The sequence below is a fragment of the Bos indicus genome, chromosome 21 (genome assembly GCF_029378745.1).
Source record: "Bos indicus isolate NIAB-ARS_2022 breed Sahiwal x Tharparkar chromosome 21, NIAB-ARS_B.indTharparkar_mat_pri_1.0, whole genome shotgun sequence".
NCBI lineage: Eukaryota > Metazoa > Chordata > Mammalia > Artiodactyla > Bovidae > Bos > Bos indicus.
The window spans coordinates 64308160-64324268 of NC_091780.1; the positions used below are offsets into that span (position 1 = coordinate 64308160).

At 52.6% G+C, this 16109-nt stretch overlaps 1 protein-coding gene across 6 annotated transcripts in view; it reads right to left on the reverse strand.

The window, feature by feature from the left end:
• The window catches only part of BCL11B (BCL11 transcription factor B), a 111394-nt gene that overhangs the window by 68829 nt on the left and 26456 nt on the right, over window positions 1–16109 (reverse strand). For 3 of the 6 annotated variants that reach the window (XM_070775676.1, XM_019984009.2, XM_019984007.2), the window contains one exon: window positions 755–970. The exons of the other annotated variants lie outside the window; for them this stretch is intronic. In XM_070775676.1, coding sequence (XP_070631777.1) covers window positions 755–970 — 216 coding nt within the window. The remainder of the gene's footprint in view (window positions 1–754; window positions 971–16109) is intronic. 6 annotated transcript variants of the gene reach the window in all.

Here is a 16109-nt window from a genome sequence, read left to right on the forward strand (position 1 = left end):
GAGATATTAAGCAGGAGAGGCTGGGATGAGGGGTCCCCGCCTGCACATTCCAGGGACCCCAGGCCGGAACAAGAGTTTGGGTTTTGTTTGTGGAGGGAGAAGGGAGGTATCACAGCACAGGTCGAGTAGCTGCATTGCCCTGTCTGCCCATCTGTATAATAGGTGGCTACGCCAACCCCGCCCCCTGCCCTGTGGGCGCCGCCCCCCTTACTCCACACACCCCAGAATGTTTCACTCCCTCCCAGAGCCGAAGCTAAAAGGCTCCTCCAGATAAACTTTTTTCTAAAAGTTAATGGGCAACATATTCTCGCAAAGAGAAACTCAGCATTTTGGAGGGCTCCGGCGATGTACACAGACAACCAAAGGATCATCTCCTGACCTTGTATTGGAGGGAGGGGCGGGGCGGGGGCGGTGGGTAGTGGCTGGAGTGGGGAGAGCAGTGGCGAGGGCAGAAGAAAACCTCAGATGTTGAGCGTTATCCAATTAAACTTTAGCTAAACAGCCGGAAGAGATGAAATTTGGAGACTGGGAGTGAGATCTCGGAAGGGGAGGAGGCATGGTTCGGGGGGAGGACCACCTGACCAATGGGGACCGGGGCTCCGGTGTAGAGTTGTGTCATCAGCCTTGGCATCTCTCCCCTGGGCCCCCACACCTTTGCCCCAGCCCACCTGCGAGAGAGGCAGCCGACAGCCCTGCCCACGGCATCCCCGCACCCCCGGGAGCCCGCCCCTACCCCACCGCGGCGGTCGGTTACCTGACAACTGACACTGACATCCAAAGGGAGCCTCCGTCTGACCCTCACCCTGAGTCCCGTCACCCGAGCCAGGGAGCGCGCTGCAGCACGGCAGGGGGACGCAGGGCGGCAGAGCGCCCAGGGCGCGCAGAGGCGAAGTAATCGCGGATGGGTGAGGGTGGGAGGAGGTGGCAGCTATGGGGGCCATCGCTGGCAGCTGGGCAGGCCTGCACGGCCCTGGAGAGAAAACAATAGAAAAGGCTGGTCAGTCGGACCCTGGACTGTGCGAGGGCTTCGGGGAGTGGAAGGAACGGGGCCCGGGGCAGAGAGGGCTGCAGGCCGCCCTTGCAGGGTAAGGGTGCAGGGTGCCAGCCCCTGCCGTGGGGGCGGGGTGGGGGGGGGGGGGCAGCCAGGACTAGGGGCGGGGTGAGGGAAGTGGGCGGGGCCTGACGGGGTCCTGCGGCTACAGCTGCCATATGGGTACCAGACTCCCATCCCCGGGAGGTCTAACGCCGGGGCTGGGGCACCCAGGGGCCATCAGGACCCCTGATCCCGGGAAGGTCTCCCCAGGTGGGGGCTTCTGGTGTGTCCCGGAGCAGACTCCACTGGGATACTGTTTTCCCCCACATCTGGGCCACCCCCTCTGGAAGAGCCAGGAAGTCCCAAGCTGCCACTGTGCGCTCTGTCAGGATGGGCTGTCTGTGCAAGCCTGGGGCACCCCCAGGTGGTCCCCTCCCAGTGCCTGGGCACTGCCCAGCCTCCCGCCTGGAGGAAGGCCAGCCAGTGCCCTTTCCAGCCCAGAGCAACTGACACCAACACACAGCACCCAAGCCCCAAGGTCTTTTCGAAGGCTTTGAACCCCGTCCACCGCCTCGCCCCAGAGAGCCCTGGCACCACTCAGCACCCCCTCTTCACACCTCCCCGTTTCTGACAGTCGAGACGCCCAGCCAGGGGCCTGCCAGTCTCCACCCAGCCCCACAGCTAGCCCGGGCTCCCCGGCAAGGCCTGCATTTGATTTGGCCGTTTATCTTAAATGGCTAAGAGACCACCAGGGCAAAACATTTGTGTGAAGCCCTTGCCAAAACCACAAGTGAAGAAGCCCAAATTCCCTGGGTAAATAATTGAGCGGGGAAGCATCAGAGAAACAAAAGGGAAACATCAACAAGATGACGGGCAGCTGGGCTCCAGGGCCGGCTCTGCCAGGGACGCTCCCCTCACCCACAGGCTGCTCTGTGCCCTGCACAGGTCTAGGGGGGTGGGGATGTGCCCACTCTACAGCCATCATGAGGGAGCCACAGAGCCCTGCAAACCCTCTGTCAGCCAGCAGCCTGCCAGTCTTCATCATGAGGGAGTTTCCCAGCATGCCCTGGGGGCAGGGCTCAGCAGACCCACTGCACAGACCAGGAAACTGATGACATGACCACAGAAAACTGCAGACAGCGGCAGCCAGACCCACCAAAACCCTGCTGGCTGTCTGGTTCCAGAACCAGGGCTCTTTCTCAGTACCTCATGGGTCTCCAAAATAGGTATTATCTTGGACCAGGGGTATCAGAGCACGTGAAGACCGCTTGCATGTGTTCTGCCAAGAGGCCAGAGCTTAACACCCACACCAACACCCAGTCCTTCTGGGCCAATGAGGACCGTGTGCTAGGCTAGGCTCTGGGCCGAGCCATTTCTGAGCCCATGACAGCCCTGGAAGGTGTGGCCAAGACCTCGTGTGCTGTTCCAGCCACAAATGTGGAGCAGAAGGCCGTGCCCGAGATTTGATGCAGGAACCTCAAGAAAGGTTACCTGATCTGAAACCAGTGTCCCCGGCCTCCTCCCAGAAGCCTGCCCTGCCCGACCCTTGCCCGAAAGTCCCTGGGGCTGGAGACAGCACATTCATCCTGTCCACACCTGCCCTCACACCACGGAAGACACAGTGGCTTTGTGCCAAGCACCTGTCCCAAGGAGCTGGACTCATTTCACCACGAACACCCCGCTCCACAGAGAAGACCACCTCCAATCTAGGGGGTGGGGCTGAGGGGGACTGAGGCTTGGGGAGGTCTGGACTTGAACCTGGAGTGTCTCCAAAGTACGGAAGTGCCCTGCCTCCCCTAGGGGGTGAGGAGAGTGCTGCAGCATGGATGGGGGGACCAGAGCACCCCAGGATCCTGAGAGGCAGGGCCATGAGGGTTGGGAGGAAGCCAGAGGGTCCTTGGGCTGAGTCGGGCCTCCAGAGCTTGCAAAGAACAACTTCTGGCCCCCAGGTTCTGGGTGAGGCCACAGCACACAAGCCACCACTGTTTCCCACGGCTGAGAAAACCAGCTGGAGCATCCAGGTAACAAGCATCCAGTCCCAGGCTCGAAGGGAGCAGAGCCTGTGTGTCCCTGGTTGGGAGGAAGGGCCAAAGGGCAAGTCCAGTCACACCCCTCTCCTTCTGGAAACGTCGGGCTTCGGGAGGCCAGAGTCTACAGGCAAAGTCATCCTCCAACTCGGACGGGGGCGGGGGGCCGGGTCGGCCCCCAGAGGGGCTCCCGGGTGACCTCATTAGACTTCTGGCCTCCTAGAAGTCCACCTGCTCCGAGGAGCCGCTTCATGGAGGCAGAGGAGGGCGCAGCAAGGGTGAGGGGGCTTCCAATTCTAAGTGGCCCACAGAGGCCCCCCAGGGTGCTCTCACAAGACCCCTCTGCCCTGGGGGAGGTCCCCCTATTCCACCCAGACCAGCTTAAACCAGAACCCCGCCCACAGGCGGAACTCCAAAACAGCCTCTATCTGAAGCTGCAAAAGCCAAAGATGATACGAGGAGCCACCTATTGTATGATGACAGGAAGTGTCCAGAAGAACAAATTCAGGGAGACGATGGAAAAGGAGAGGAGTAGCTGTCATGGGCCCGGAGCTGGGTGAGCCTCGGGAGGTCAGGGCTAAAGAGCGCAGGATTTCTCTGGGGGTGATGGAGACATCTGGCATCAGAGACTGCTGATAGCTGCACAGCCTTGTGAACAAACTCCAAACCACCGACTGCGCGCCCTGAACTGGTACATCTTACATTATGTGAACCTTATCTCAATTTTTTTTTTTTTAAGCTCGACATGAAGACTGGCCACAGCATCTGTCCCAGACCATCTCCCATCCCTGGGCGTGGCTACCTCGCAAAGTGCAGCCAGGGAATCCAGAATGCCCTGGACAGAGCCCTCGAGACCCTGTGACCAGACTATGCACCTACAGGTGGGCAGAGCAAGCGCTGAGCGCAGAGGCCCAGCTGCCTCGGAGTCCGGCTTCTGCCCTGCCATCTCCCGGCCTCGTGACCTGGGCTGAGTCACCGTCTCAGAGCCTCGCCTTTTAAGGAAGGTCAGGACACGCCTGGCCAGAGCCAGGCTGCCAGTAAACACCCAATAACCGTCACTATCATTCATTTACTTTCCGTTCTGGAACTTTCCCTAACTCCCTATGCCCCTCCCCGAACCACCACCACCACCACCGCCACTACAACCTGGCAGCGATGGCCCCCTACGAAGCCCTGCAAGTCACTCCTTTTAAAAAGACGCTTTCTTCTGAGGTCCAGGCCAGCTTCCCTCTGGACCTGTTAAAGACACACGTGCACCGAGGTATGTGGTGGAGGGACGCCCAGACGCCATCTCGGCTTTACGAGGGATCCAAGGTGGCTTAGAAATAAGACCTCTGCTGGCTCCACTCCTTGTCGTGGAAGTTCACTTTCCTTAAAGGAAAGAGAAGCCAACAATGGCTGCGCATGTCCACTCCTTGAAGCCCAGCAGCTTTCCTATCAGATGGCTATCACACGCCTCCTGTCCACAAACAAGGAAACTGAGGCTGGATGTCCGAAACCACAAAGCCCAGAGGGGTGGGACTCTCGCTCCATGCATACAAGGAGGGACAAAATGTCCAGAAACAGGACCTCTAAAACGTTTCCGAAGCTTCAAATCTGGGAGATTCTGAACGCCTCCCTCCGGTGGGGGAGTCTGTGACCATGTCCCTTCTGGAGGGGGGCCCTGCAGATGGTCCTCCGCCCTCACTCCGCACACATGCGCAGTACCCAGCAAACACGCCCACACCGACCGAGACAGACACAAAAAACTGCCTGGAAAAGCCCCAGCCTGGTTTCAAGGCGAAGGCTCGCCTTTTTCCCATCGCTGCATCCTCGTATCCCCTCCCACATGGGAGGATTACAGATCTCTAGCTAGCAAAGAGAAGCTGTAGAATACACGGGTGCAGGAGATGTATATTTTTCTCCCTACTGCTGCCTTTCAATTGATACATTTTTTAAGCCAAGAACTCCTACCCGTAGTGCAAAAATGAGTCATAGATCAAGGAGGGGAGACAGACAGGGAGCGAGTGTGTGTGAGTGCGGACCACTGACAAGGAGACCTGACAGTCCCCGCGCCCCCTCCCCCCATGCCAAGACATTAATTCTCACAAGTCGGAGAAAATTACTATGCATGAATGCAAAAAGCATGATCAGGAGTAATTAACATGGCTTCATATGCAAATTTTATTAATGCAGAAGTACAAAGTCATTATGCAAATGAGACTTACGTCAACTCTCTTGACAAATATTCATCTCTGAGGCTCAAGTTTCTTCCTTTTTATTTATTTATTTAATTTCTCTCTGCGCCCCCCCCCCAACACACACTTTTTTTCCCCTGGTTGTTTGGTTTGGTTTTCTTGTTTTGTTTTGTTTTTTTGCAGGTGGGGGCAGGTAGCGCTGGTGGCCACTTCAGTGGCAGCAAACCATGAGGACTGTTTGACAAGTTTGCAGAGTTGTTTTTCAACCAGAGAAATTTATTCTTGCATTGTTGATTTTTTTTTTTTTTTAGAGGTGGGGGGGCTGCTGCTGGCAGGTACAAGACAGCTCATAGGAGAAGAGGAAAAAAATTAAAAAAAAAAAAGCTCTGGGCAGCAGCAGCCAATCACAACGCCAGAGCCTATAATGAGGGCGATTGATGGCTGTTTGGCTTTTACTGCAGGGTAATGAACGAGACACCAGTCTGAGGAGGGGGAAAATATGAATATTCATGAGACTGTGCTCCTGCCTTTGATGATTAAAGAAATTTTTAATATTCAAATAAGCACTTGCCAAGTGATTAACAAAGAACATGCACGCAGAAATATGGAAATGGGAGCCGGGAAAGATTTGAGAGGCGAACAGACTGCAGGAAAGGCAGCCCCGAATTTCATAAACAAGATAGGCAGATAACCCAATTCGCACGCGGGCAAATAAAAACATTTCTTTCGGATCGCTTCAATATTTTGCCAGCTACTTTGTCTTAAGGATGATTTAAAAAAAAAAAAAGCTATGTATTAAGCAGGGCAGAGGGGGTCGAGGGGAGAGAGAAAGAAAGAGGAACCACAGGAAGTCAAATGCTGCGCTCTCACTGAAGAATCCTGGTTCTGGTCCTAGCCCAGCCCCCCTCCAACCCTGATGGGGAATCGGGACTCCTTCCGGTTAGGTAGTGGAGAAGGAAATGGCAACCCACGCCAGTAGTCTTGCCTGGGAATTCCCACAGACAGAGGAGCCTGGTGGGCTACAGTCCACGGGGTCGAAAGGAATCGGACCCAGCTGAGCGAGCCGCTGGTCCGGTTTGGTAGAGAGGGAAGACAGAGGGAAGCCAGCTCAGACTTGAAAACCCAGCGCTGGAGGTTGTGGCCTGCCTGTCTGGGGCACCTCGTGGCGGGGATACAGCCTGGGGTCGCCAGGTCTATCTGCAGCACATGGTCATTTATTGCTTCAAGGCCAAAGGCAGGGGACCATGACGTCTAGAGCAAGAGAGGGTGTGATTCTCGGGGTCTTCAACCCGGAGAGCTCAGGGCCTCCTCTGCTGAGGCCCTGGTCAAATCACCTAAGGTAGGTGGTCACTGGGGAAGATGGGGACCTCTCTGGGAGGCGAGTGGACTCAGACTCCAGCACGGAGTCCGGCGTGGCCCCTATGGGGCCACAGAGGGAAAGGGCTCCATGGATCCCGCAGCCTCCCTGAGCTGTCTGCCAGGGCCACAGGCTCCTATTTTAACAGTTCCACCATGGGTTCACAGTGAAGCACATAATAAGGGTATTAGCTGGTAAAACGATCCTGCAGTTAAAATACATCTAATTAGCAGCCAATGACATCCACTTTGGCAATTTCCTATTTGAAAGAAGCAGAGTGCTACCTTAAATGAGACAGGCAGCGGGTACTCACCCGACAAGCCCTAGCTTTCCCATCCTCTGTGTTCTTTCTCTGTCTTTCTTTTTGGGGAGGAACAAGGGAGGAGGCAGGGAGTCGGGGAGTGGCGGAGACGGGGGAAGAGACAAGACAGAGCCTAAGCAGTCTTTGTTACTCAGTTTCAGAGCTATATGGGTCCCCGGGGAGGGGTACTCGGAAAATAAATTCCTTCACTCTACAGGTATTATTTCATGTCTTTTTCTTAGTTTTTAATAACCAAGTTCTGGGAACCAGCAAAGACTAGAACTCGTTCTGCATTTCATTATAAAATATGTAACAGTAAGTCAAAGCAGAAAGGGAAGTGGACGTGGTAAGTCACCATGAGAACCTGCAAGCCCAAGGTCAGGTCCCCAACCCTGGGTGAGTGGGCGTGAGGCACGGCTGGGTCACTGCACCAGAGCGTTTGGGGGACCCGGAAACCCTCTATGTGAGCTGGGACTTGGGGAGTCCCAGCTCCCACTACTGGATTCAAATTTAGTCACGCGAGTCTGAGCACCCATCAGGTGCTTGACTGCCATGGCCTTGGGCTTGGGGATACATGGGTAAGTATCCTTTAGAAAAGAAGCAAGGAAAGGGAGAAATGAAGTCTCACAGAGTGTGCACAGCTATGTTTCAAGTGTTCCTTCAGGGTCATTCCAGGAGGGGCATAAAAACATAGCTCCCATCCATTTTGGCCTTTACTGGGGCCCCGTGCTGCAAACAGCCACCCTCTACCTGGCTGGGAAGTGGGAATCCCAATGCAAGTGGAAGGGGCTGCTTGGAGTCCCTCATCGCAGCCTGGGTTGGGCCGGGCTTAGAGAGGAAAAACCATGGGTACCCGATGCCAGGCAGCAGAGAGGGAGGAGCCTGCAAGAACATCTCTGGGCTTAAGGCCCCGTCCACTGCCATTCCCCCAAGGACCATCCAGAGACCATTCGGAGCCCACAGTGACCTGCCCGCACATTCTCAAGAAGACCCGGCCTCTTCGAGGAGATCAGAAGCACAGCCCTCCTGACACCCCAAGCCAGGCAGCCTCCCGCTGTGTGCGCCCCCACCACCCGCCCCGTGCACTCCTGAAATCCGACACGCTGAATCACCCGCTTCAACTATTTTTGCTTCCCGCACCCCAGAAAAGGGAGAAGCGAGGACAGGAACAACCGTGCCCCCCAAACCCACCACCAAGCTCGCTGTCTTCCCTCCATCAGGGCTCAAAACGGGAACACCCCCCCCCAGCAGCTGCGTCTTGCAATTAGAAGCAGGCACATGGTTCCCCCCGCCCCCACCCCCGCCAGGTCCAAAGGCAACTGTTCCAGTGCCTCCAATCCCAATCTCCGCAAGACGCCAGCTGCTAAAATACACCGGGCGGCAAAACCCTTCCCACGACCTGAGTCAAGGACTGGGGAGCTGAGATCACCAATTCCAGAACCTTCGATGGCCCTTCCAAAGGGCCCAGTGAGGGACAGAAGAGACTTCAGGCGCTGCTGGGGAGGCAGGCTGAACCACACCCTGAGGACCATTCGGGGTAAGACAGAGGCAGCTGACCAACTACTCAGGGCTGACCAGGCCAGCCCCCAGCGGGCACCAGCAGGAGAGAGCACACAGCTTAGACTCTCCTTTTGCTGTCTTTTGCAGAAATCTGTGGAGCTCTGCGAACTGCTGGCACGCCAGTAAAGACAACCACTTGACCGCCAACTGGGAGGTGAGGCCTGTGTACCATAGCTTCCAGCCACACACAGATCAACAGGTATGAATCCTCTGGGGTGACCTCAGCAGGAAGGGTCGGCCAAAGGAGGACCCACAGTCCTGGAATGGGCAGGCCTGGGGACAACAGAAGGTGAAACCACATGTCTCACTAGCTAGAAAAATGTATGCATGCACATCTATTATAGAGAGATTATACATACACGCATACACGCACGCACGCGTGCATCAGCAACATGGACATGTTAAAATGTCTGCATGTATTCCATGCAAACTACAGAGGCCAACGACAAACCCAAATTGACAGATTCTATGAGTCTCGCCAGCAAAAACAGCCGACCAATACCTAGCAGAGGACCGTCCCCTTCCCCCTGATCTGGGCCTTCTGGTCAGAAGCTGGGCAGTGGCTTCCATCTTTAGCGGTTTCTGCCCTGAAACACAACACATCCAAGAGCCTCCAGCAATTTTTTCTTGGGCGGCATCAGGAGCCACAAACAGTCGACTACACGTATCTTCACAAAGCAACGCTGGCCAAAAAGCTCAGTCTACATGTGGAAATCAGAAACCGGTTAGATCATTCGGATTTCAAGCAGGAAGAATCTGGGACTTGGGGTCAGGACACTGTGACTCTTTCCCTGATGGCCAGGGTCCAATGACCAGCTTGGCCAGGCAGGCCTTAGACACGTCCCCATTCATTTAAGGCAGAGGGGAGGGGTGGGGAGGAATCCACAGCCAAGGCAGAAGTCACGTGTCACATGAAGGGAAGTAAGCCAGGAAGTGATTCTTCAGATTTGGTGCCTACAGTGGGTTTTCAACTAAGGGCATGTTTATCTTTTGCATCAGCATCCACTGGGCCTGGCACGTGAGGGAATCCTGGGAATACTGAATCCTGACACTCGTTCACAAGCTGGTGAGCTCACGGGTGGTCATGGTTTGCAGATCCCACCAACTCCAACACCGGCTCTGCCACGCACAGAGTGCATGATGGCATCACAAGGACGGAGTCTGAACTGTGAAAGTCCCAGAGAAGTTAAGAACAAAAGCAAAGCAGCACAACCAATGAGAAGAACTTCAAGTCAGTGCAGCGCCCAGCAAGGAGGTTCCCACGATCACTCAGTCCAGAGGAGCAGGCAGGCAAAGGGACCAGCAGGTGCAGATGGAGTTGTGGGTTTGAAGAAGGTAGGCATCGTGAACCTCCCAGCTGGCTCAAGAGTAAAGAATCCGCCTGCCAATGCAGGAGATGCAGGTTCGATCCCTGGGTCGGGAAGATCCCCTGAAAAAGGAAATGGCCAACCCACTCCAGTATTCTTGCCTGGAGAATCCCATGCACAGAGGAGCCTGGCGGGCTACAGTCCATGGGGTCGCAAAGAATTGGACACGACTGAGCACGCACTTGCACACACGAGCATCATCAACCGATTTTTATGATCAGACCACAAAACTCTCTACCTGGGAAGTAAGAGAATACGCAACCACAAGGGCCAGCAGAGGTCCTTGTTTTATAAGGACTAGAAATTTAACTCGATTAGTGGAATGCTTAAAAAACAATAAATAGTAAAGGAAGGGAATAAGAGAAGGAGTAAGGAAAAGGGAAAAAAAAAAAACAGAAAAATCTAATTGTATTTAAAAAATTTTTTTAAACCTGCTATAGCAAAAATGCCTTTTCTGGTTTTAGCTCTATTTATTAGAGTTACATGCAATTGATCTCTACTGTTGTAATAAAACCCCAGCTCCCCACTTCATTTGTTGCTGACTGAGTCTATTTTTTTTTCCTTTCACTTCTTTTTTACCTTTTGCTAATGGACATATAGAATGTGAGGTTCAATGCTTTGCATCACGTAAGAACAAAATCTTTCTATGGCCTCTTTATGTTTCTAAGCCAAGTCTGAAATGTCACCGACTAAAACGTGAACAGGCCTGTAATTACTTTCAACAAAGTAGTTCCCTTTAACTGAGTTTTCTGTATGTAGATGGCATTTCACATACATATTGTGAGCCTTCCTTTCAACGCAGGTAGCATTTGATGGCGAAAATCACAAATTTCTCTTCTAAGGGAGCCGTCTGACAGCCACCTTCTTACTTCCTTTTTGACACGAAATCATTTTCCTCTCCCAACACACCAACGGTGACGTACAGTGTGTGCACAACAAAATTTGTAAAAATTAACACTTCACAGGATTAATTTAATAAAGATTGTTAGCACATTAACACCAGTAACACTGCTCCTTGCGATTCAATCTAGCCTCACTCGCAGTGCCGCTGTAACAGGGGTTTACATTCAGCTGAGGTTTATACCGCTATTTAATGTAATTAAAGAAACCGGTAATGCGGTCCTCAATGGAAATATCATTTCTGTTGCAGAGTATTCCCATTAGAAACTGGGGGGAAATCAGAGCACGCTGACTTTGATTTTGTTGTCATTTTTTTTTCCCCTCGGCTGTCTTTGAAGCAGAGCCGATGTCCTGCACTCAGACTGAATTAACTGCAAAGACTCCTTGATAAGACCAGCCCGACCTCCTGGCAGGAACACCCAACATTTCTGTACCACTGTTTTGATTTTGAAACTTTAAAAAAAAAAAAAACCTGTATTTTTTTTAATCTGTAGTTAATATATTCGGCTGTAACTCTCTGCCCAGCAAACAGCCTCACACGGTGAAAATGACTTTTCAGAGACCGACCAAACAGCATCGTGGATAAAAACCCAGAGGAAGGGACGCCTCCCTGGCTGCTCTTCTGTATAAACAATGATAGTTTAGCTAGAATCCCAACAAGTTCCCCTCTCCGAACCTGGACCAGACTCGAGCTTACAACCTGAGGGTGATCAGAGCCAGCACTGCTCAGGAGGCCTCTGAAACTAAACAGATACAAAACCAACCCAAAAACAGGGGGAAAAAAAAAATCGTGTACCACATCATCCAAAATGGCAGAGAAAATTAAGTCTTGGGGCTGAAATGAACCTGACTCAGCTCTCCGGGCCGAGACAGCCCCTTCTCATCCACCGGCTGCCTCTGGCCCCTGGGGCGGCCAAGTGCGAACAAAAGTGAGACCCTTTCTAAATCTGCTAGCCGCAGGTCCCCATTCTGTAGGGTGGGAGTGACTGGGTGGGTTTTTTTCCGCCCTCCCCTTCCCTAAAGTGCATTTTAATACCCTCAGTCTACATCCTAATTTCTTAGGGGAGGAAAAAAAAAAAATTAGTGTCACTTAAAAACCGTCACTCTGTTTTGCAAAATGCAGCAGCTTCCTTGGCAGAGAGAGAGGCTGGCTGGCATTATCCCCTCGTTTGAGAAAACTACTATTTCTGGGCATGTGCTCAAAAACAGGTAGGAAGCAAATGCTGAGAAATAAGGAAGTAAAAACAGCCAACAGATTTTTCACTCCCAAGAACGCCAAGCGTAAACATGATTTATTTAGCTGTGCTTAGCGTCTGTCCTCCACGCAACTACGAGCCCACTTGGGTTGGAGGAAGGGGGTGGGGGGAAGGGAGGGGGACAGTGGGGGACAGAGAGAAGACGGGGGGCGGGGGGGGCGGCGGCGCAGCCCGGAACCCAGGATAGATGAGGACTTTCTGAATGGTTTCGTTCAGAGTTTTAGGAGAACAAGACTCTTTTTGCCCCAAAATACATGCATGTGTCAAAAGAAGGCAGCAGTAATCGGCTGCTTAATTAACGAGCTGCCACTAACAAAAGATAGAAGACACAGTTCATACAAACAGTATTTACACGGGTGCAGCACGATCCTGTACACCGCCCCCCCACCCACCCAGCCACCCATTTGCCTTCCTCTTTTGCAAAACAGGTGAGCTGGGTGCAGGGACCAGGGAGGAAGCCCTCCGGGTTGGGAGGTTCTGGGCTTCCAAATCCAAGGGGAAATATCAGTGCCTTCGCTGCCCACCCCTGCATGCCCATGTGGAATTGACTGAGATCTGTATTCAATTAAGGAGCACCAGCCAGCTTCTGGCTCCAAGCCTGCACCAACACAGGCTACGCGGATCTGCCATGCCCCTGCCACCCGACTCCAGCTCCCACGCCGATGCCAGGGAACCAGGGCTCCACTATGTCCCCCGTGGAGAAAGCAGAGTGCCACACTCCCCACAATCCCACCCTCAAGTCTGGGGTCTTGGCCCTCCTGGAGGGAACCAACCAGATATACCAAGAAAGCATTGGTATTTTCCAACTAGCAAACTTAAAAAGCCAGAGGTTTGGGGCATTGCCAGAGGTGATTCCTATTAAAAATCGAATTCAGGTCATTCAGGATTTGCTGGAAAAAAGACTCAAAGCCTCACAGAAAGAAAAACAACAACAAAAATGTAAGAGGAAGCCCCAACAGGACACGTGGGCCTCCCATTTCCCTTGTGAAGGTACCATTTCAGGGGAGCCAGCTGTGTGCTCAGTGGGCATAAATGCCAATTTCTGTTAGCTTTGCAATGCAGTGGCATAGCAAACCGAGAATTTCCTCACCAGTCTGCACCGAGCACTTTCCTCACCTGCACCAAGCAAGACTGTGCACTTACAGGCTGCCTGCTGTATGCATTCCTCCCCAACCCAAATCTACACTCTCTTTACGCTCCTCTCCTGGAGCTAGACACAGAATATCAAGAAAGACACCTTTTCTGAGGTGCTCAGGTCAAGGACAACAGCTCTGTACTAGGCTTCTGAGTCACATGCCAGCCCCCAACAACAACCAGGAGCTGAGGGAGAGGGGGCAGCTCCTTAAAATGAAAGAAGATGAGGAAAGGGGTCTCCTATTGCTATCAGGTCCCTCAATTGGAAATTCAAGTCCTGCCCCTCACACCCCTCCTCAACCCCCTAAGTCCTTCCCCTCGTAGAGAATGACAGGCTATACAAGTAGCTGTTTGGTTCCTTTCCCTTTTGCAAATTAGTCACCCTGCCCCCGTGGATTAAACAATCAACACTTTCATGATGTCTTTGCAATCAGCAATTACTGTACTTCACTCCTCCAGAATGGTGTGTTTTCCTATCTGGACGGAGGCAGGAGTGTAAACAATGGAATAGCCCCATTTTACAGATGAAGAAATGAAGAGATGAACTGGTCTGCCCTGGGTTGTTTAAGAACAAACCCATTTCAGCCCTGTAGGTGTTTGTGTCTCTACATCAGGGGTGCTCCTGCACACATCAGCACAGGGCAAAGACAAGCTTAACCCAGAGTCAGATGCTGCCTTGGAGGCCACGCTCCTAGAAAACCCTCTAAGAAAATCTAGATTGCTCAAAGTAGTAACACTGAAGATGCTTAATGTACCTCTGGAGGAGGCCTCCCTGGGTCCCTCTGGCTACCAATTCCACGGGTATTTCAACACGATCCAACCCACAAAATCCCTCATTCTCAAGCAAAGCTTCCACACATGACAAGGCTAGCCACTTGGGCCCTGCAGACCTGTCCCACGGCTCAGAACAACATGCCTCAAAGGCAGCCCACCGGCCACTTGGACACAGAAAGGTGTGTGTCCACCAGAGGAGGACGAGGACTCGGGGGGCTGTGGGCTCACTCTGAGGATTCTGAACAAGAACCTTCCACCACTCTGCCCCAAACCTTAACCGAAATCGAGAGGGAGAAATCACTCATAATTTTCCTCACTGTTGAGTCGTCAAAATAAAGAAAACAGAAACAAGGTGGCCTCCCCCTCCCTGTGACAGCCATTAAATCACCAATCGCACGTTTACCTGTCTCGCAAGCAAAACCTGAACAGTCACCCCACGCCCCTGCCCCCCACACACACCTTGTCTCCAAAAATCCCGAAATGGACATCTCTCTAAAGGAACTGCACAGACCCAGGACGGGGCCCCTGGAACACACACCCATAATTAGTGTTTCTTCTTTCTTTTTGTAAAGGAATCCGGTAACATAAATATTAATCAAACACGAGAATCTGCCTCTTCAGTCTTGGACCATTATGCGTGCGGGATTGTGATCTTTACCCGTATTTACAGATATTCAAAGGCAGATTCTATCTTGTTAGAACTGTTATAAATGGACGTCTGAGAAATCAACGAGCAAGTTCAGGCACATAAGAAAACCTTCCTGTCCAGGACTGGCAGCGGCTTTGAGTTCCCAAGTGTTGAATTTGTTACCTTTTCCGTAGGCCTTTCAAAAAAAAAATTGACAAATGCCTTCAGATTCCTCCAGCAGAAAAAAAAGCAAGCGCTCAAAAGTTCGGGTAAGCTAAATATGAGATTTTTTTTTAAGATCAACTCTTACTCAAAATGCCATAAAGGCATTGTTTACAAAAAACGTGAGCTTCTGAGAGCAGAGAAAGTGCCATATTAATATTCTGTTATGATTTGGGCCAGCCCAAATCATAAATATATATGTATATACATATTTTTTCAAATTATCTTGACTCTCGTTACAGCAAATATATTCTGCTTGATTCAGACCTATTTCTGAAATAATGGAAAATAGAGACATGGTTCCAATTCTAGCTAGAAAAGCTGTCATGGTGAAGGTAAACTTTTAATCTTCTATAGGCAAACAGCATACATTTTTATTTCCAGAGCAACAGCTTTGGGAAAATGTTTGAACATTCTCTTAAGAGCTTTGTGGTAAATACATTGGGCGTCCAACCAATGCTTTTCTGGGTCTTTAAGGGCCTGTTGGAGTGCTTTAAACAATTGGAGGCCAATTTTTAGGAAGCAAAAATAAAGAGAGACTCCTAGCAAGGTGACCATTTGCATTCAAATTCTCTTTGGGGGAGTTATTGTAGGAGGTCGGCCTGGAGGAAGGGCTGACATTAATTCCCTGTAATTCCAGGAGGCTTTGTGCCCCATTCTGGTGGAGGGTTGCATTCCCACACAATTGGGAAAACACTTTTGTTCTTGAGTGTTTTAAATCCCAGCCCCAGGAATTCCCTCTAGAAAAGCAGGCTCCCTCTCCTCCCCCACAAACACACACACACACACACACACACACACACACACACACACTACGAAGAACACCACTTTTGGACAGGGCTTTTTGGCTCCGGACGGACACAAATTATGCACAACGGGACTCTTTGAGGAAGGCGTCTTCCAACCGAGCCTCACCTGAATGTAGGGAACCGCCGGGCTCTGTTGGGCCAAGGCGGGTGGATGAGGGCGGCACGACCCTCCAGAGCTTGGGCAGCAGGAGGAGAGGGGACCCCCCCTAGCCCCTCCCCAAGATCCGGGACCAAAGCCCGCGAAGGAACGCCACCCCAGCCCAGGAGGCCCGCCCCTTGAGCACGGCGGCTCGGGGAGGGGGGCCGCTCGCAGGACTTTTCATGGGTCCTGAAATACAATTCCCCACGCCCCAGGAAGGTCACCAGCGCGGGCGCCCGCCAGGGGTCCGGGGAGGGAGCAGCGGCAGCGGTGGGAGGAGGGGGCGGCCCAGAGCGCACAAAGGGGCCCCCCGGCCGGCGGCCTCCCCGCCCTTGACCTTGGGTCTCCGCCTCCATCCATCTCCGAGCGCTGCCAGGGAAAGGGGCTGGCCCGGGGCCAGGGGCGAGCTCGCTGGGCGGGTTCGG